At 34.5% G+C, this 21369-nt stretch overlaps 1 protein-coding gene across 1 annotated transcript; it reads left to right on the forward strand.

Annotated features, from left to right (window-relative positions):
* The first annotated feature begins 87 nt into the window (after nt 1-87).
* On the forward strand, nt 88-21295 carry LOC149070623 (terminal nucleotidyltransferase 4A-like). Its single transcript, XM_089248976.1, has 11 exons — nt 88-756; nt 3620-3743; nt 5684-5730; nt 6959-7076; nt 7170-7265; nt 8444-8584; nt 10682-10895; nt 16201-16321; nt 17576-17755; nt 19806-19926; nt 21185-21295. Exons 1-11 carry the CDS (start codon nt 395-397, stop codon nt 21194-21196), a joined length of 1536 nt encoding a protein of 511 aa, XP_089105102.1. The 5' UTR covers nt 88-394; the 3' UTR covers nt 21197-21295.
* Nucleotides 21296-21369: the final 74 nt, after the last annotated feature.

The following is a 21369-nucleotide window of genomic DNA, read 5'->3' on the forward strand; positions in this document are numbered from 1 at the left end:
TTTGGATGTCATAATCAGGGAAAGATCTTAGTAGCTAACGCCCTGTATAATTGAAAGAGAAGGATTGGGATGCTCATGGTCCAAGCCGTCCAGAGGCGTGAGAATATTTGGGCGATTTTGCGTCGAGTTTGATCAATTTCTTTGAAATAGTTTAAATCAGTCAAGGATTACCCATCACCCGTGAATGATTTTATCTATGATTTAATATTTAAAAAAAATTCTCGAAATGAAATTGAATGTTCAAATCAATAAATAATAGTCATGATGAGCTGCCCAAGAGAATGGTGCATAAACTTCATTCATGTTGGACAGTCGAACTTATTTTCTTGGACATTCAAAGTAGGGGTTTCTCAAACGTCTTTGTTGTTGGAACATCATTCCAGAGATTGAATTGATGGACCCGAGCATTGGATGGTTCCAGCCAGAACAATGTGGTCCAGCGCTGACATTGTGGACTGAAATATGGGAAGCGCACCAATGCACTGAACACGATGACTCGTGGCAAGAGGTCAAGAACAATGATGATGACCACTCTGTGAATTCTAGCGGCGCGTCGTTCGAGTGTTGCAAGGGACCAATGTTCAGTAAGCAGGAATCTGTACAGGCCAGCGATGACGGCCAATATCATCCAGCAAAGAAGAAAACCGATAACAAAGCTAGCACTTATGGACTGAATCGCAATGGCTTGCTCATTAAAAAATATGGGGGAACACCATGGAGACTAAAAGACAGAATTTATAGTCCAGGTTTATTGGGGTGTGTGTATTACTTGCTTACTTGAACAATAAATTCTGGCACAAATCATTCGTCCCTAACAGAGTTGATTTACATAACCAAATATATCCAATCAGGGTGCAACTAAGAATAAAAATTTACTTTGTTGCCCAGGGTTGGTATATAAGGGAGAGGGTGCAACACCCTATCCCTGTTATTTTGAACAGAAAAAGAGTAAACTTGGTACCTTTCCTAGTTCAGTGCCTGGGGCACCAGGGGCTGTACTATCTACTCATGCTTATCAAGAATTTGATTCGTATCTGCACCAATTATGGCAATATAAGCATAAAAGGGAAATTTTTGTGCTATTGCCGTTCCCCCTCCGAAAACAAGCATCGTTTTTCTCCGAATATTTGGAGGAAAATACGGATGGGGAGACCCACTCCTTAGCATCGGATGATCATATTTTCTACTTGCAATGCCACCGGTATAGGGGAAAATTTATTACGATGACTTAAGTAGTGTTTTTCCTTGAGAGAGAACTATGCAATTTCGTCAGCCTTTCACTAATAATATTTACATGGTGAAACATATATTTAATTACAAAAATAACTCTTCATGAACTCTTTCTGTTTTCCATCTTTGCCATTAAAAAAAGAAAAAAAATTATCTAGCCCATAGCCTCGCTAACACCTTCCATTTTTAACGTTAAAGAATGTGAAAAAAAAGTTCTGCATGTGCATAAAAAATGAATTTGCATTGCCACCGTCGCTAAACAAAAAAAATTCAGTTAATTGATAGTAGCTGTACATCCCAATCTTAAATTTGATTGGTCAGCGGTCGATCAGCCAAAGGGAAAAATCACTTTCTCCTGAGTGGAAAGCAATTTCTTTTCATTTTTCCTCTTTCGCATCATGTGACCTTAAGAAGTGAGTCTAAAAATCATTCCTTGGTAGGGCTTTTCAGGGTTATGCTTATAATTCAGATGGGGTGAGAATAAGCATGAGCCGATAGTAGAGCCCCTGGTTTTAGCCCTGTATCAAGTCGGCTCGCATTGAGAAAATTAAGATAAATGTACATGTTTGAAGCGAAACATATATCCTATTTTATACTCCAGCACTTATTCCAACACGATGTAATGATAATCAGATAAAAATCAATATAAAATAGCAGTGGTTCTCAAACTTTTCCACTCATGACTCTCTTGGCCCCCAAAGAAGAATGTTTTGAATTTTTCTGTAACGAGCCCTCGGCTGAGTGGAAATGTTCTGCAGTTGCCATAATATAGAGTTTTCTAGTTTTCTTAAAATCTTCTAGATTGTTCTGCGACATACGTCACAGATTTTGCCATATTCTGCTTTGAGACTCAGCCTTGTGATAATTTATCCATGGCTCACCAGAATAGTCTAGAAAAGAAACTTTGGAGCTCTGAATGGGGACACAATAGTACACCAATGTCTTGTGACTCCCCTGACATAGTTTTGTGACATGCACTTTGGGAATCCAGAATTATACTGTAAGGGCTGTCTCATTCCTTTCAAGTTCCTCTTGCTGCCTTGGCTCTTTGGGTGGGGTCTCGGTTCAGGTGTGTGACATCACTGCTCTGCTACTTTTTAACTAAAGCACACACCCTTGAAATACCAGGGTAGTCAATGGCAATTAACCGCCTGTCAAGGTGATGACATCAACTAGTACAGAATCTGGTGCCTTATGAGATAGCCCTTATTATATGTCCCTGTTGAGAACCACTGTAATACAGGATCACAGAGGCAGCTCAACACAAAATTCTCGCTCTTGTTTCCAGTGTCTCTGGCATGTAAGCCAGAAAAAAACCTATGGATTTGTATACACCATGCATAACTTAGCCATTAAAGCCCTGAGCTCATATTCCCTCCCCAAACTTTTTTTATGCATTGGATTGCAGGACAACAAATCCCAGGTGCCAGGTTTTGACAATGACTAGAATTTTAATATTGATGTCTACAATTTTCTGGCTCTAATTGCTGAATTGAAATCTGAATAACACAATTCTTTTTTATTTCATAAGAGTGTCTCCTAACATGGAAAGAAGATATAAAGCTTTGGAAAAGTAAAAACAAAATATTATTTAGGATTTTTTCAGAAAAAAATCATGCTTAGTCCCCAAGAAATTTGGCTGGCACCTAAATTTTTTTTTCAATTTGTCGAGGCCTGGTATTGACACATATTTAGATCTGGTTGACAGTGTTCCCAGCTAGATGCGATGCATCAAAGATTAGTTTTCTTCTACATATTATTCCATCTTACACATTCATAGTATAAATTTTACTGACAAAACATTTTTTGTTCTGAATATTTTTTATTTCTTCCAAATTTTGCACTCCTCCTATAGCAGTGTCCTGTGTGGGGGTAAATTGCCCATGAGCCACCCTGGCCAAGTCGTATCAGTAATATTACTTTTTAAAGGCATGAGAATCTAGACATGTTTCCCATGGGTTTTATTAAGCGAGCAAATTGGCCAGAGCTGCAAATTGATATAATGATTCAGGTATATTTCAAGACACAAATGTGAGCCAAACTGTCTGTTAAAGAGTCTTGCCCCTACAGTATTACAAATATTCAATCATTGCACTTCACTCATAGTTCAAAAAATAGATGGCAACACAAAAAATTCACTCACAACACTAGATACAAACTTGAACAGTTAGCTTCACATGGTTAGGTATACCCATTCCAAAGTAAATTGCCCATGGTGATAGACCAGAACTGTGATGGTTTGGAGAAAAAGACAATTTCATAAGGTTAAACTATATATTTGCCTCAAAGCTCCGAATCTGCTACAAGCTTGACCTCAAAGCAAATATAATTCAAGGAACTTGTCACATTGTTCAACATAATTACTTTAATTGTTTTTTTTCTCTTGTAGGTTGCATGAAGAAATTGAGGATTTCTACCAATATATGCTTCCATCTCCACCTGAGCATCGCATGCGACTGGAAGTTGTAGACAGAATAACTAAAGTCATCATAGGATTATGGCCTCATGCAAAGGTATATTGCTTTCAATGTAGTGATTAAAGATAAAAGAGATATGTGAGATGATTTTTTCTTAGCCCAATGGATGAAGGAAAGACATCTTATCTGGATATTATGTGAGTTAAACTTGGAAAGAAAAGTCATTTAGTCTCCAACTGGAATCGAAACCCATCCTCTGGCAATACGGGCAAGCAAGCTATCCATATACACCAACTACCAATTGGTATAATTATAATTAGGCATAGTAGCATAATATCCAGAAAAAATACTTTCCTAAGAGAGCTATGTTTATGACGAAATAAAAATGAGTAAAAATGACAATGAAGATATTAGACATGATCAAAAAGTTTCCTCTGAACTTTAGTTAAGAGCAAATTTCACCATATTACAGTAGCCCAGTGGTCCACAGAGAGCAATCAGACGTACAACATTTGAAAAATTCATACTTGATAAAAGTGAAAAATAACCTGCCGAGTTATCTGCTTTTGAATTCAGAAGGCAGGTGGCGGCACTTGATGAGCAACACATGACAAGCATTTCTCTGAATCAAACTTCACATTAGAGCGAGTGAGATGACTTTTTCTCAGCCCAATACATCAAGGAAATAGACATTATCTGGATATTATGCAGAGGTGTATTCAGAAAGAAGAGTCATCTGGTGCCCAGCAAGACCAGATGACTTTTCTTTCGAAGTTCACCTCGGCATAATATCCAGAAAATGTTTATTTCAATGAATAAACTTCACATTAGGTTCACAACACATGCATGCACATTCCATCATGTTCACCCATTCATTAGATAATCCATAGAGGAATATGGGTGAGGTGCAGTTTATATAAGTAGTAGAAGTCCAGTGGTTCTCAAAGTGAATGGCAGCACTGAAAAATCATACACAACACTAGATACGCACTCAGATTATTAGGTACACACACTTACACTTCCGGCACAACTCACTAGGTAGTAAATTGCCTATGGCGATAGACCTGAGTTTTCCTCAGTTTGAAGAAGAAGAAGGTTCTCAAAGTGTGCACCGCAGCTCCTAGGGGTATTACCAAGCTTTCTCCTTTTTCAGGGGTGGTTGAAGAAGGCTGATTATATCAATGTGTACCTGTTTTGTCTTAGAAGCTCCTGTTTTTATTAGAATATTCTGGGGAGCCACAAATACATCTTGACTAAGGCAAAGGAAGACAAAAATATTCGAACCACTGTAGTAGCTCATGATGACACGGTGCCAAATTATAATGTGCGTCAATGATGTTTTGTACTATTTATTAGAACGGATGTCAAAATTTCCACTAACATTAGAAGCTAGGTAAGTCATCATCATCAATTGTATCACGGTTTCTTCCTTGTCTCCCAATGCAAGGTGCTGCAAGGAGACGGCATTATGAATTGAATTTGAAGTGATCTTATAGAATTGAATACATGATCAGTTTTTTTGCGATTGATTGAAGACTTTTTGGGAAGTATCTTTTGACACCTTTGTATTGTTTCTTTCAAAAACCGGAATTAATGCCTTTAAAGTCCCCAGTTTTTTTTTTAACTTTTAAATTTTGTTAAACTTAAAAATTTTGTTTTTTAATTTTGTTAAATTTTGTTTTTGTTAACTTTTGGAATTTTGTTAAATATTTTAGACAATTGTAGAAATATATTTTCTACAAATTTTTTTTATTATAAAACACTTTTATAGTAGGGTAAAACCCCTCTCAATGGACACCCCTCAGATGTGGTCCCTTCCCTTTTACAGCCAAATAATAATTACCCTGTGTATAATAAAAGTATGCTTTTCAAATCCCTGATTAACAGTCATCCCTCTTTTACAGACAAATGTTTTTGTCCCGACAGTGTCCACAAAAGAGAGGTTTTACGGTATGTTTTTTAGTATGTGAAATAAGTTTAATTAAGAAATCTGTCATTGCTTTCATTGTTTACTTGACATTATTTTGAATCCACAGGTTGAAGTATATGGCAGCTTCAGGACAGGATTGTATTTACCTACAAGGTACTATTTTCATTTTCGTTTCTATATTAGGCCGGAATTACACTGTAAAAGTTTTGTAAAAGTGTTTTTATAAAACTTTAAAAATACAATCAATAAGCTGATCGATTACATTCGAGCAAATGCAACCGATCAGTTTATTGGTTGTATTTTTCAAGTTTTATAAAAGCATGTTTACAAAACTTTTATAATGTAATCCCACCTTACAGTGAAATCCAGAAGATTGAGGTTTTACCAAGGCAAGTTAGTAAATATTTCCATTTTGAACTTTTGCTAAGTCAAAGCCTGTTTTTAATGAATCAATCATTATGAACTTCCTAACTCTATTTAATTATAATTAATTTTTTTTATTGGTTCCTGCTAGAAAGATAATTGATTAATAATTATCATTTATTTGTTCAATTAATTTACTCTGAGCAGTAGAAGCCAATTTTTGATAAATGAATTAACCATCATGTGGTTAATTGATTCCTTACAAACAGTCTTTGACTTGGTAACTGTTGACTTTTCTGAAATGAAAACATTTTTACAAGCGTTTTTTGGGTTTTCATCAATTTAGTGTAGTAGGTTTTACCAGTCTCTGGGCTTTTACTGTGGTACCTATATTGCATAGGCTAGGCCTTGTAGACATTTTCCTCAAAGTGAAAACCAATCCAATCAAAGTCAATTTAATAAAGAATTTTCATACTTCTTTCTGAAATAGTTGTTTTACCTGGTTCTTGAAAATTTATGCATTGCCTTATTTTGTATTATTCTAGCAAGAAAAATATTTTGGAAATTTGAGTGAAACAATTTTTTAAAAATAAAAATTGATGCAGATAACTGAATGATCTGCATATTAGTTACATGGGTGTTTCTATTTACTCTGAATCAGTTCCAAGATGCAGAGCATTACTTAATTATGATATGCACAGAGCAGCACTTTTGAAATTGATATTGATTGAAGCTCCATAGTTTAAAGCTATATCTTTTGTTAGAGGATTTTACTTAATTGCAAAATTTGTCAGTATCAACAGAATTTGATAATATCTGGGAAAGATGTACTCCATCTTCCCCTCTCTTTTTGTTTATATTTTTCAATGTTTTTATTATGATTTCTTTGAAATTTTTTTCTTTCATGATTATTATGATTCTTTTGAAATTTTTTTCTTTCATGATTATTATTACTTAAAACTAATTATTTTCTAAATGAAACTTAAAATATTTTTTTTTCTCTTCTTACTTTTTATAGTGATATAGATCTGGTTGTCATAGAGAAGAAAGAAATATCTTTTAGGATATTAGAAAAGGCTTTACTAGACAATAGCATTGCTGAACCACAGTCGATTCGAGTATTGGATAAAGCATCTGTATGTTCTGTTTTTGAAAGTATTAAATGAAGAGAAGTGCTTAGTATGTTTTTCTATTTTATTTTTTTGCATTAATTTTTTTTATTTCTCCAGGTTCCTATTGTGAAGCTTACTGATGCTAAAACTGACATTAAAATTGACATTAGTTTCAACATGAATAATGGAGTCAAAAGTGCTAATTTGATTAAGGTGATAATTTTTTTATCCTTTGCTGTTTGCTTCAAAGTTTTTTCTAAATGCTAGATAAGGAATATGATGAAAAATTATGTGTATAAAATTTGCAGTTTTGCTCACTCAGTTTTGGTCATAAAAAAAATGGATTTCTTTTTTTTGTTTTGTTTAACATGTCATATGGAGATAATTTTTACTAAACTTAACTTATAAGACTTGGGAACTGTATAATAATTTAAATTTCCTAACTTTTACAGTAAAACTTTTCTATATTTGTGAATGGAACTTACAATTTAGAAATCAACTATTGGATAAAGATATGAGAAGAGAGACACTCTGCATATTATGACAGTATACATTTTTAAATAAAAATTTACATTAGTTTTTTTTTATCCCAGTTGTGTAAATCATGAAAATAATATTTTCCGAGTTATTTTGACAAGGTATACAAATTTGAATAAAACATATTTCATCTGCCAAAGTGGTAAGATGGAATGTTAAGTTTTGTGTCAACTGCTATACCAGAGGTCTTTAATGTTTTTCGGGTCTCAAGCACTATTTGTGTCCCTTATCAGAAGATGAGCGCTTTTATGGCAATTTTAACGTATCACAAACCCAAACCCACATAATGCTAATCATTGAATGCAAATTTGGGTGAGGTTGGTTTTTTTTTTTTTGGGGGGGGGGGAGTGTGTCTAAAAAACCCAGAGAGTATGAAGTCAGGCAGAAGGATTGAATGCTCTTCTGGGTTTTAATTATCATCGTAGCAAAAAATTGTTATCCCTAATAACAAATTGAAAAGATGACTTCTTGACCATACATGCACCTCATACACATTCCTCTGTGACTTGCTAATGAAATGGTGCATGCCAGAATGTGTTTTATGGGTGTATGTATATGCGTGTCCCTAATATATTTATGTTTTTAGTTGAAGATAGATAGTATCTTAACACATTGTTGATGGGAGACGTAGAAAGGTGTTTATCTTCACTTGAGCGTGAAAGACACTAAACACTTCAGGGAACAGGGTTTACTCCTGCACCGTTAATATAATCGTTGTTATTTTAACCCTCGTTATATTAATGTTAGGTTGTAATGCAGTTAGAGAGGTTATGATTATTTTTTATAAGCTTTTCTCATGTTTTACTCAAATTTCTTTCTGCAATTAATGTTTACGTAATTTTTAAAATTGATAGGAATTCATGGTTACTTATCCTGTTCTACCAAAGCTTGTATTCGTGCTGAAGCAGTTCCTTCTTCAAAGAGACTTGAATGAAGTATTTTTAGGCGGAATAAGTTCATATAGTCTGATCCTTCTTACAATCAGTTTTCTTCAGGTAAATATTGCTGTGTGCTTACTCTATTCTTTTCATTGAATAACGTGTCTTATCAGGGACCCTTCACAAAAATCTGGATTTGAAATCTGACTTTCACAAAATACAAATTAATGAAATCAAAATTTGGCATTTCATTTTTTTGTTATAAATTAATTAGATTATTTTGCTTCCCACAAAAATAATGATCCTTTTCACAAAAATAAGGGAAATTTTCAGAAAAACAGGACCCTACAAAAAAGTCTAGATAGAACCCTGCTAATGGTTCCTGGAAAATTCACAGAAAGCAGGTATAGCAGACTGTTGTCAATTTAAAGAGAAATTTGCATGCCAAGATACTATTGATGTTAAATATGAATTGATCATTATTAACTATCCAGGGGTCTGTCTAGCCACAATTTGGGTCCGTTTTCTGGACCCTCACAAAGTTGTATCTGAACAACAGACCTTCCATAAAATAAAAATTCATCAAACCATAATTTTGGCATTGCACTTCTTTTGTGATAAATTAACTAGATTGTTTTGTTTCCCACAAAATCACTTATTTTTCACAAAAATAAGGGAAATTTTCACAAAAAGTCTGGACAGACCCTTGCTATCATTAATAGATAATTACCTGAAAGTGGTATAATTTTGAACTCATAAATGTGTGTGTGCGTGCATGCACGCACGGTTAGGACAAAATCACTTAATACAACATTTCATTTAATGCCAGTTAGATATTTTCCCATGTGGGACATAGTTCAATCTTTTTATTTTTAACCCCCTTTGCTCTGGGGTTTGTATGAAATATTTTTAGTGTTTTCTCAACTTTGTCTTTTACAGGATTTGATTGTTCCCAAAAAAATTTATTTTCATTGGTTTTTTTCCCTTTAACCCACACACACACATTCTGGGGTATAATAAAAATCACCAAACCCTCCGTAAAATTCCATATTTTCTTTCAGTGAAATAGGCTTTCTTCTCCAATTTCTCAGTAGGTGCAAAACTTAGGGTAAGGGTAGGGCCTAACTTGGGGTATAGGGGTCATTCAAGACGGGGGGGGGGGGGAGTTCCGATTTGCTGACTTTTGATGGCAAGGGGGAGGGATATTGGATGATGCTTACGTCATCAACCATCCCTTATGAAAAAATGAAATATTCTTAATGGCATCTTACTCTGTGTGCCAAAAACGAGAAACCTTTCAACAGTTTGTGCGCACCTGAACTAACATTCCCCCATTGATAAGTCCTCTGCAGATTAGTAGCAGAGATTATCATTAGTAGGGGGACATCACTAAAAACACTTTAGTGATCTCTAAATGTTTCACGGATCCAAGTGGTCTGGAAATGTGTCCGGCCACTGAAGTGCTCTGGAACTGTGTCACATGTCACTCAAGGGATCTCTAAATGTGCCACAAATTGCTTAAGTGTTCTGGAACTGTGTCACTTAAGTGAATTTACCAAAGGCCTACTTGAGTGATCTGAAAATGTGCCACCAGTCACTTGAGCAATCTTGAATTGTACCACCAGTCACTTAAGCGATCTGTAAATGTGCCTCTTAGTTCATTTTTTTAAAATTAGGTTTGGGGGCAGGCCACATCAGATAAACCCCAGGGCTCAATTTGGGATTGATTGAATTGAAAAGAAATTTTGGGTTCTTCAAGTAGCATTGAAATTAACAAAAATTCATTAGAATAACATATAAAGGTATTTTCTTCTGAAATTTTAATTAACACAATTTTTTTTGCATTAGAAAAGTAAACTTTTGATTGCCCCTCCCCCACCACATCTTTGATCCCACCAATATGTGTGAGGAGGCAGGGGTAGAGCTGATGACAAAATTTTGCTGACAGGGAGTGGGGGTTAAAAATACCTAAAAATTTGCTTACGTAATACTTGAACGGCCCCATAGGGAAAATTGTTTCATTACGAAGTCAACTTTACAAAATATCTGGAATTTTCAATGCTAAAATAAGAGCCTTTTAAGGAGGCGAAATACCTCGTCAATTCTGCTGAGAGGGTTGATAATGATTTTGTGTTCATAGGTTAATCATAAGAAATTCAAAATATTATAATAACCAAGTATAATGCCGAGACTTGTTTTTTTTTCTTCTTCCAGATACACCTGAAATATGAAAATGTACCACTTCACAACAACCTCGGAAAGCTTTTGATTTTGTTCTTTGAACTTTATGGGCGCCACTTCAACTACTTCAAAACTGGCATACAAATCAATGAAGGTGGAACTTACTTTACAAAGGAGGATTTTTTTAACACAATGGGTGATGGTAATAGGCCGTCAATTTTGTGTATTGAAGATCCTCTTCTGCCTGGTCAGTTGATCACAATTTCCTTCTTTTAATTAGTGTGTGGCAATTTTATTCCATGTACTTCTGTTAAAAAAGATTGCAGTAACTTACATTTTATATGAAAACCTGGCTTAAAACTGCTAAATTTGTCTTTCTCTTGGATAGAGTTGTATGCTATTCCCCCTCATGTTTGCCATTGATGCTGTAATTACCCTAAACACTGGTTTTTCGAGAGTTCATCAACCATATAGCTCACTTCTTTAACTGTTATAGGCCTAATCATCATTATTTATGGTCACATTTGATAATTATAGACGACTATCATAATGTTTTTCTAATGGTGGTTTGTGCAGCCCTGGAGATCTGCAGGCAATTCCAAAGTGGTCCACAGGCAGATTTTAAACTATACTATAGGCAATAATTAGAAAAGTCAATGGATGTTTAGGAAAGGTAAGAAGTTTAGTGGGTCTAAAATCTAATAATTTGGTGGGTTATCGGTTTTTATGATTGGAAAAACCCATATTCAGAACCTATTTTGTGATGAAATACCTTCTCTCTACCCAGTATTATATGTATTATAAATTCAACACTCGTTATAATGGCTCCACTTTACCATGACCATTCCATTATTATGACTCGTGCAATAACTCCCAGAGGTTTTCATATTATGACTCGTGCAATAACTCCCAGAGGTTTTCATATTATGACTCGTGCAATAACTCCCAGAGGTTTTCATATTATGACTATCTTATATGTATTTTTTTTCAATATAACGACCACTCAATATAATGTGCTGTTCATCAAATAATAGAAGGGTGAATATAAATGGGTCATTATGATGAGCATCGACTGTACAATGCATGGATGGGGGATTTGCACAGTGCACGATCGAGAACTTCTTGGATAGATGCCAATTAGAAAAATAATCCATCAATTGATGTTTGCAACATATGTTTTTACAGTAGACTCTCCACTATCCGGCCTAGTTAAAAAATAATACATTAATGAATTAAAATACATATTACCTTTTGTGCAATCATTTATCAATGAACTGTAAAATAAGTTTAAATAATTTTTTTTTAAGAATCAAGCCTTATGCTTTTACGTTAATGTTTTGTTTATTTGAAAAGTGTATGTATACATACTGTACAGCAGCCATCTTAAACCTGTTGCTTGCGAGCACCATGGTCCTATCTGAAGCATCAAAAGTGCTCAATGCTCGTGCCTGATTTCATGCTCACAAGCACTTGATCAACGCTTCAATAAAACCTTGTAAACACTTCATTCAAGGATTACAATTATGCAGATTTTTCAGGCATAAGTATGTCAAAGTTGCCGTAAGGGTGCTCCTTGTCTGATGGGAATACACAGTGCTTGAGACTCCAGAAAAGTTTAAGACCCTTGCTGTACAGTGTACGTGATTTTACAGGGTTCCCAGCAACCTGGAAAGTCAGGGAGAATCAGGGAACGGTCAGGGAAAATATGAAATATTTGTCAAATGTCAGGGAAAATTACAAATACTTGGGAAAAGTGAGGGAAAATCAAAGAGGATAAATCTACATTCAAGTGGTTTACCTTCACTTTTTTCCATGGAAGATTATTTTTCAAATCCCAGGGAGAGAAAAAAAAATCCTTATGAGCATTTTCCTCCAGATCCCTTACTGAGAGAAATTTCTTATCAGTTGAAGGGTTGGATTTTACATACTGGAAAACAATGTTGGCCTAGGAACAATCTGCCCTCTGTGTAAATAGATGAAGGGATCTAAAGTGGAGAGACCCTCCTTTCCATTGTTGAAAACAATGGCCAATACCAGCTCTTAACTTCTTCTCTATCTCTTCTGAAAAAACATTTTATCCTCTTGCTTTTTTTTCCTGTCTGTGGGTAGAGAATCTTTAACCTTTATATGTTGAAGAATGATTTGAATTCAATTATCTCTGTGTGAGATTTCCAAGGAAACTGGTATTGTGTGCAAGATCATGTACTGAGACAACCCCTTACAAGATCAATTTGATTTTGTAAGGGGTGGTGGTGGCAAAATATTAGCATTCTGTCTGTAATGTGCTTTTCAATGGTATATCACCGTAAAATGATACACAGTCTCTCCCTGTATTCACTGTTCCCGTATTTGCGGTTGTTTTTCCTTCATTGGATTTTTTTCAGCAATCGTCATTCATGTATTTTCTTTACAAAATTTGAGTTGTGTGTGTTTAGGTTGGCTCAGTGCTACTGATAATAACTTTGAAAAGACAAAAAAAGAAGTGAAACTTTACAAGAAAAATTGGATATATTGGCTATGCTTGGCGAAAATAAGTCAATTGCTGCGGTGGCTCACCATTATGGAATCAACGAATCTACGGTGAGATATATCAAGAAAAATGAACCTAAAATTTGATCAGCCGTGGCTGTAGCTGCACTTGTGGCGCCGTAAACTTTGCATCGCCTACGGAATCCATGTGTTTCTCATACTGAAAATGCAGGTTTTTTTTGTGGGTAAAAGACTGCTATAAAGAAGGTAGTCCAATTCATTGTTATATTATAATGGGAAAAGGCAAAAAAATTAATTTATTCTTCTACAAAGGGAAGGGCTAGGGAAACGTCTATTTCATCTGAATTTTATGCAAATAAAAGATGATTTCATATGTTTAAGAAACGATTTGGATTACGCAATGTAAAAATCACTGGCAAACAAGCCACTGCCAACCAGGAGGTAGCTAGAAAATTTCCAAAGGCTCTGCAGAAAATTATTGAAGAGAAGGGATATTCACTTCAGCAGGTGTTTAACGCTGACGAAACTACACTATTTTGGAAAAAAATGATGCATAGAACATTTATCATCCAAGAAGAAAATCTAGCCCTAGTTTTAAGGAAAGTTAAGGTTAACTTACTATGATGTTTGTGCAAATGCGTATGGGTACATGGTAAAGCCCACTGTCATTTTCAAATCTATGAATCCGTGAGCATTGAACGGAAAGGATAAGTCAAAGCTCCCGCACAGTATTTTGGATGAACAATAGAAAAGCTTGGACTATGAAAACAGTTTTCCTGGATTGGTTTAAATGATGTTTTGTTCCAAAAGTCAGGAAGTACCTTGAGTGTGAAGACATGTCATTCAAAGTTCTTTTGATACTGAATAAAACTATTGGACACCCAGATGTCAGTGAGTTTAAAGCTGATAGTGTGGAAGTCCATTATATGTCTCCTAATACAACATCTATCATTCAGCCCCCTTAATCAGGAGGTAACGTGAGCACTCAAGGCTCACTATACATATCACTCAATCAAAATGATTGTGCATGCAATAGAAGATGATTCAAATGCGGAAAATATCTTGAAGGTATGGAAGAATTACACTATCGCTAATGCCATTACTGTCATCGCTAGAACCATGGCAGCTCTTAAGAGAGAAAGTCAACTTGGATTGAATTGACCTTCGGCCATAATGTGCGCTCCAGGACACAAGCATTTTTACAGAGCCAACTGAAGATATTATGAAAGACATTGTCACATCAGCAAAACAGGTGGGTGGAGAAGTGTTCAATGATATGGGTATAGAAGAGAAGTCAAACAGCTATTCAACCAGTCAAGTGGTTACGACGGTGTTTGCCATCGCTGCCATATGTAATGTTGGTGCCTACGACGGCATTTGCCGACGCGCAGACTTTTTCGGTCTTTTTCACATAGATATGCAAAATAATTTGTCATACATGTGCTGCAATCTCTGTACAGCCATCCTTCTATTTTATTATCTCATCACTAGATGGAGTTGACAATTATATTTCAAGGTCTGAGATTATTATTACTATTATCTTTGTCATGCTTTGCAAAGCTGCATCCCCATCGTTTTTGTTTCAATTTCCAACTCCCTTGCGAAGATGCATCTGTTTTATTACTCATATATCTTTTAGCAAAGGTTCAACTCCTATGGTTTCACAAATCCATCAACAGCATTTCTTTTAGTCACAGGACATTATGACCGCCCCTCCCCACTTTTGGGGTGTCATATTATGTCTCGACACATTCGAGCTATAAAAAAACATGCTATAAAAAAATATTTTAATATTTCAAACTTCCAAGAAAAGGAAAAAAAAGGGAAAAAGCGCGCACACTGTCAAAAAAAATGGGCTCTGCGGGTAACGCTCAGAGAAATTAATTTGACAGTTGACTGGTTAATAGCAATTCAGAGGCATTGACCGAGGAGGAATTAATGCAGCTGATTGCTCATGAAACAAGCTGTAACAGACAAAGGAGATCAAAATAAAGAAGTAAAAGACAAGTTCACCATGAGTAACATAGGGGGAGGGCTTTGAAAGTTCAAATCAGCAATAGATTATTTTCATAATATAGATCCCTCTATGTTATGTTCTTCACATGTAGAACGATTGATAGAGGAGGTCTTGTCAACATACTCCAACATACTTGATGATATGAAGAAGAAACAGCAAACAGAGAAATCACAATGTTCTTTCAGAAAACATCCATCAATTGCTGCACCCTCTTTTACATTCCCTTATACTTTTGTGTCACCCTGCTCTTCTCATGATGTTCAATAAACGAGATAAACAAAAGAACTATGGTTTCGGTTATTCGCAGATTTCCTGTATTTTCCCACCCCAGAATGTAACCCCCATGAATATGGGAGGTGACTGTAATTTAGAGTGATATTGGATGGTACGCGCTTTTGGTCAGGGAAATTTTTTAATTTAGTCAGGGAAATGATCAAGCAGATTTTGCTGGGAACCCTGTATTGGACTGCCTTTTTCTGTAATAATTTTTTAAAACTTATACTGCATAGCAAACATTTATCTGTCCTGTGCTAAGAGGTCAGAAAATATGAACAAGAACAGATTTTGGCATAAAAAGAGTAGGGTTTTTAATGGTACGGATAGGCTAAGAGAAGTGAGCATTTATAGAACTCCTGCCTATCTGGAATTTTTGTTATACAGGCCTGTCCTTCTGCCACATTAGGCCAGATAATTGGGAGTCTATTATACTCATAAAGCAGTGTTTTACTTAAGTTTTTTAATTTCATATTTTATATCATAAATCTATTCACAAATATTCACATTTTTTAATCACATAAATGTGTTTTTTCTCTTCATTTTTAAAAAATTTAATTTTTGCTTTTGTTTGGCACAATACAGTTTTTAAGTTCTTATGATGTAATTAATTACACATATATTCTATTGTCATCATAAAAAAAAGAATAAAGATATTATTTGAAAAAACTTACATCTTCTCAGAAATTGCACCAAACTTTGAAAGAAAAGTAAAAATATTACTATGCAATCAACTTTCAATTTCTTAATTAGCATTAATATTGTGTTACAGGCAATGATATTGGAAGGAGCTCGTATGGTGCTTTGAATGTGAAGACAGCATTTTCGTATGCATATCATGTTCTTAGTCAAGCAGTTCGCCCTAGCAATCGATGTATTATAGGAAACAACAGGTGTGATTGACTCGCATTATATACTTCCTCCAATTGAAATCTTACTATTGCAATTCACCGTTTGATTCTGGGCTAAATACTTTATCTCTCGTGTATATGCTGATCTGTTTCAATTATTACTGAATTATACAGGGTGCATAGGTAACAGGGCATACTTGCAAACTGTTGACCCTAGAGGCATACTTCCAATTAGAAAAGTATCCAAATAATGCATAGTACTCAGATAAGTCTTTCATGTTGCAAGGGGTAGTAGTATTGTAAGTACTCCATATGAGTATATATATTACTCATATTGCAATAGGTATAGCTATTAAAATAAAAAAATTAACTTTTTATACCATTCCCATGAGCCCAAAAACCCAATTATAAAGTTTTTGCCCTGTCTCTTGATTTCAACTGAAAAAAAATTGTATATTCAATATTTCCAAATTAGAAAATTGGATTTTTTTTTTGTGTGAAATAGATTTGTGCAATTACAGCAACTGAATCTAAAAAGTTGAAAATTTTGCTAAAATTATCCAAATGTTTGAGAGTTTTTGCTCTGCATGTGAATTACTTTTATTCAGACAACATCCAATATTACTGCAAGAATTTTCTAATAAATGAGAAAAGGATGAAGATGGAAATTGTCATAAGCCATCAGAATTTTTTGTTTTCTTGGCAGTGGGAAATATGTGCCCTTCTAATCTATGCTGGTGATCATTTAACATATTTTTTCTTTTGATGCCTTTTATATCTTCTCCATAGTTAGTGAATATGCTCTAAAATTTTTTTAATTAATATCATTAATTATAGTTTTTAATTATAACTTGTTTTCAAAAGTGTGCATCAAAGCACATCATCACCTTAGACATTCAGATTTGTCATACTAAAAAAAAAGTGATGGGGGATTTCCTGGAATCGAAATTGCCTGTGTTATTCATCAGCCACCTTTCATATCATCCCTTTTTATGCAGCAACATTGAACGCACAAATTTTTACTTTTTGGGTTTATCAGCTGGTTGGCTGATTTATTTTGCTATCTATCTAAGTTTTTCCAGAATATATGTATCCCCTATTGAGTGAGCATGGAGTAACATGAGTATAGTAACCATTTCCAAAATTTCTTAAGATTTGCACATTCATGTTTCTGGCATAAGGGTGGACTGGGATTTCACATTCAATGTGAGTTGAATGAAAATTTTTAAATTATGGTTGTCTTTGATTTCACAGTTGAAAAGAATATTTACCTTCATTATTATTATTTTGTTAAAGCATATTGGGTCGCATTGTGAGAGTGACAGATGAAGTCATTGACTATCGCAAATGGGCCCAAGAAACATTCCCAGTTCCAAATCAACTGCTGCACTCATTTGAAAGTCCAAATGTGTATTCATCTGAGTTACTATTTCCTCTAAGTTACAACTCGCCCATAGAAGAAATGAACACATTCTTGTAAGTTTTTTTCCTTTTTACTAGTGTCAAATCTATCTATTCGTTTTATTTGAATGCACTTTGAAAACAATTTTTTTATCTGGAGAAACTTTCACGGCAAAAAAATTATGTTAATTAAGTATGATTTGTTTCTTTTTTTCTGGTTTTCCAAAATTCTTCATTTTAAGAGGAAAAAAATCATTTTTCTATCTTTATCTCCAAGAATCCTGGCATTTACTGTACTAAATCAATGCAAATTTTCACCACTCTGTCTCAAAGTATTTCTTGAAAACCTCTCTATCACAAAGGCCAAACCGTCATAATAGAGTAAATGTCGCTTATTATAATCATGGATAATGTTATCATTCAGGTATTGTTATTACTTTGGCTAAGTACAGAACAGGTTAATATCATAATATGGGAATTTTGTTAAAAATTGTTATCAAGACTTCGATTTTACTATAACAAGCGTTACACAGAAACGTACTTCACGTTAGGTTCATGACACATACACCCATATTTTCAAGCATGGCCCTGATCTTCGACCTCCTCCTAAAATTTCTTCATTCCGTCAGAGCAGCAACGATGATCTGGTTAGGAGGAATTTGGTTGTTATGCATTTATTTTCATTGAAAGTTTGTTCTTGCATATTTTCGAGCTAAGGTTGACTCAGACTCATTTTTTTCATGACTTTTCATTATCAACCTTAAATTCTAAAAAAGGAGGGCAAAAGGCTCCCTTATTGACAAAAATTTCCTTACTTGGGGTCACAATGTCCCAATTAGGCCATAATAGCACACAGGACCAGACCTTAAATCCTGTGAACTGTGCAAAGGCGTCAACTGAAGAGAGGTGATGGGGGGGGGGGGAAGGGGCCTCGACTTAAGGCAATTTATTCATCTCGTTCACTTATACTTGAAAAAGGTCTAGAACTGTTTCCTACATGAGCGTGTGGCATTTCTTTTGCTGTCATGAAGGGATGCGCAAGGCAAAAAAGTCCCTTTCTTTAGTTCATGGTCAGTTTCTTTTAACTGACCACATTTACAGTTCTTCGGTTGGAAGATTTTCACAAGAGAACCTATGGAACATACCCATAGACAAATAATAAATTTACCTTTATTCTATGAATGTATATTATAGAAAGATTTATAATTTGTAATACACATTATTAGGCAGTTCCATTCTAAGTCCTCACAATTTTTGAATTAAAAAAAAAAGATTTAGCTTAAAGGGGGGGGGGGGGGACAAAAATTCCATTTTAAAAACAATTAAAAAATGTATGATTTAACATTTTGAAAGCTGTTATATTGCAAAGAAAAACAGTTATCCCGTTTCCATAAGGCCCATTCAACCAAATGGGACGTATGGTCATTGTACAACCAAGATTTTTTTTAATATAGCTATCAATAGGTTATTGTTATCAGAAACCCAGTCCCAATGTGATTACATTAAACAGCCTGTGGTGCAGTAAAAAAAAACCACAAAAATTCTTTTCCCCATAAATTTGGTCTTTTTTCCAGAGGTGAAACTAAGGAAGGAAATTTGTGACAGAATTACTATTGATCATGGTGAATATTTTCACATTATATAAGGTGCATGAAACACAGAAAATAGGATAAGAATCATATTCGAGTTGATATTGAAGGGGCTGGGACATACTGATATAAATTCAATCATGAATAAAAATAAAGTCTCGGATAACTTCAGAATTTCTTGCAGTACCCTTTCAACAATGATCAGAAACAAAGAAACCGTATATTGGTGAATGTGCTCAATAATAGCTCATGCAATGCAGAAGAAAAAATATATCCAGGTTAGTTTTTCAACCTTGATTTTGAAAAGAGAAAAAAAACAGATTTCGATAAGTCCATGACTGTAATTTTTGTGTATGTAGCAAACTGATATGTATTTCAGTTTTTGGTCACATTATTTTTTAAGCAAAAACTGTCTCAAAAACTCTCCTCTGGTATCTTTAGTATCGTAATATTAGGTGTATCATTGTATATATTTAGCTTTTAGTGTTTTCTTTTTTGTTGAACCTATCCCAAATGATCTTTATTTTATATTTCAGTGAGGGGCCAGCAAAAAGAGACGGCGATTACAGTGCTTTCTCAACTAATGAGTGTTCATCTCCTTCATCTGCACCATTCCAGAATCAAGCTAACATATGCAATAATTCATTAAATGACAAGGTGAGCTTTCCAAATTAAATTCATGTCACAGATTGACATTTGTGTTTTTAAGACTTGATGTGTTATGCATTTAAGAGTGTGTAACTTTAAGAAAAAAAATAATGTACAAATCAGGTAGTTTTTCAATTGAAAAAAAATCACTATATATGAAGTGCATGTTAATTATACATATTTAGGTATGTACTGCTTGCAAGCAGTTTGATTCTAAGTAGCAGTATAACTGGATATGTAACTGGCACTATATTAGAAAAGTTGCCTTTAAACCAATATACAGTAGACTCAATTATCCGGCTCACAACTATCTGGTCTCCATATTATCCAGCCTAGTTAAAAATTAATTCTCTAACATTCCAAGCTGCACAGAAACCACTTTTGGGGTGTGGCTGCGCAAAATTGACCATTAAAATCTTCTGCGCTGTGCTAGCTACACCTCAAAACCGGACCAGTTGCCATTTGGAGCATAAGTGGAGAGACATTTCATCGCAAAAGTGGACTAAAAAGAAGAAATCCTTAGTCATCTATATCAAGGACTTTTAAAAATTGAGTTTTGACTCTTTCATCTTAGGCCTACTATTTGCATTATCATTTATCAATGAAGAGTAAAATAATTTTTGTAAGAATTAAAGTTAAGTTTTATGTTAATGTTCTTTTATTTTAAAAGCTTATGCTATATGTTCATACTGTACAGTATACATGATTTTACATTTCTTGTAATGAAGAAGACATAAAAGAATTTATTATAAAACCTAAAAAATGTGTCTGATATTTTTATTCTTGGACCATTAAATTTTTAAAACATACAGTTCAGTAACAAACATTTATGAAGCACTCTCCTCTACTTAGATGTCAGAAAAATATGAATAGGAGCCGGTTTGATATAAAAAAGGTGTTTTTGATGGTATGGATAAGGTAAAAAGTGAGCATTTATAGAACTCCGGCCTATCTGGCTTTTCTGTTATCCTTTCGCCACATCAGGCAGAAGTCCAGTCTACTGTATTTCACAGTCTCTACTTCAAAACATTATGAAAAACATCAAAGATTGAATTATGAGTATGTGATTTTCTAAAAATCACCTTGATCTCAGAGTAACAATAGTTCCATATCATAACTCTAATGTTGAAGAATTTATCTTTTTAGAGGAAAAAAAGTTCAATAGAGGGTGAATACTTTATTCTGCAGGGCCACTTTTTTAGCCAAGATGTTGGTTATATATGTTGCAAAAGCAAGGTTATCACAAATAATTTTTTTTATTTTCTAGGCTGGACAGTGAGTGACAATGCTTTCTTCTACATCAGCAATGTGGCATGTAGTAGAAACTGTATTTATTTGTATATATTGTGAATTAAATCATAGAAGCATCTGAGCATGATTCCAATAGTCTTTTCTGATATCATCCTCACAAATACACTGAGGCATACAAGCTTTTCACTAGTCAGAGCAAAA

The sequence above is a fragment of the Pholcus phalangioides genome, unplaced genomic scaffold, assembly GCF_987345545.1.
Source record: "Pholcus phalangioides strain wild (caught in Gottingen) unplaced genomic scaffold, Ppha-v1.0 ptg000021l_1, whole genome shotgun sequence".
Classification (NCBI taxonomy): Eukaryota; Metazoa; Arthropoda; class Arachnida; order Araneae; family Pholcidae; genus Pholcus; species Pholcus phalangioides.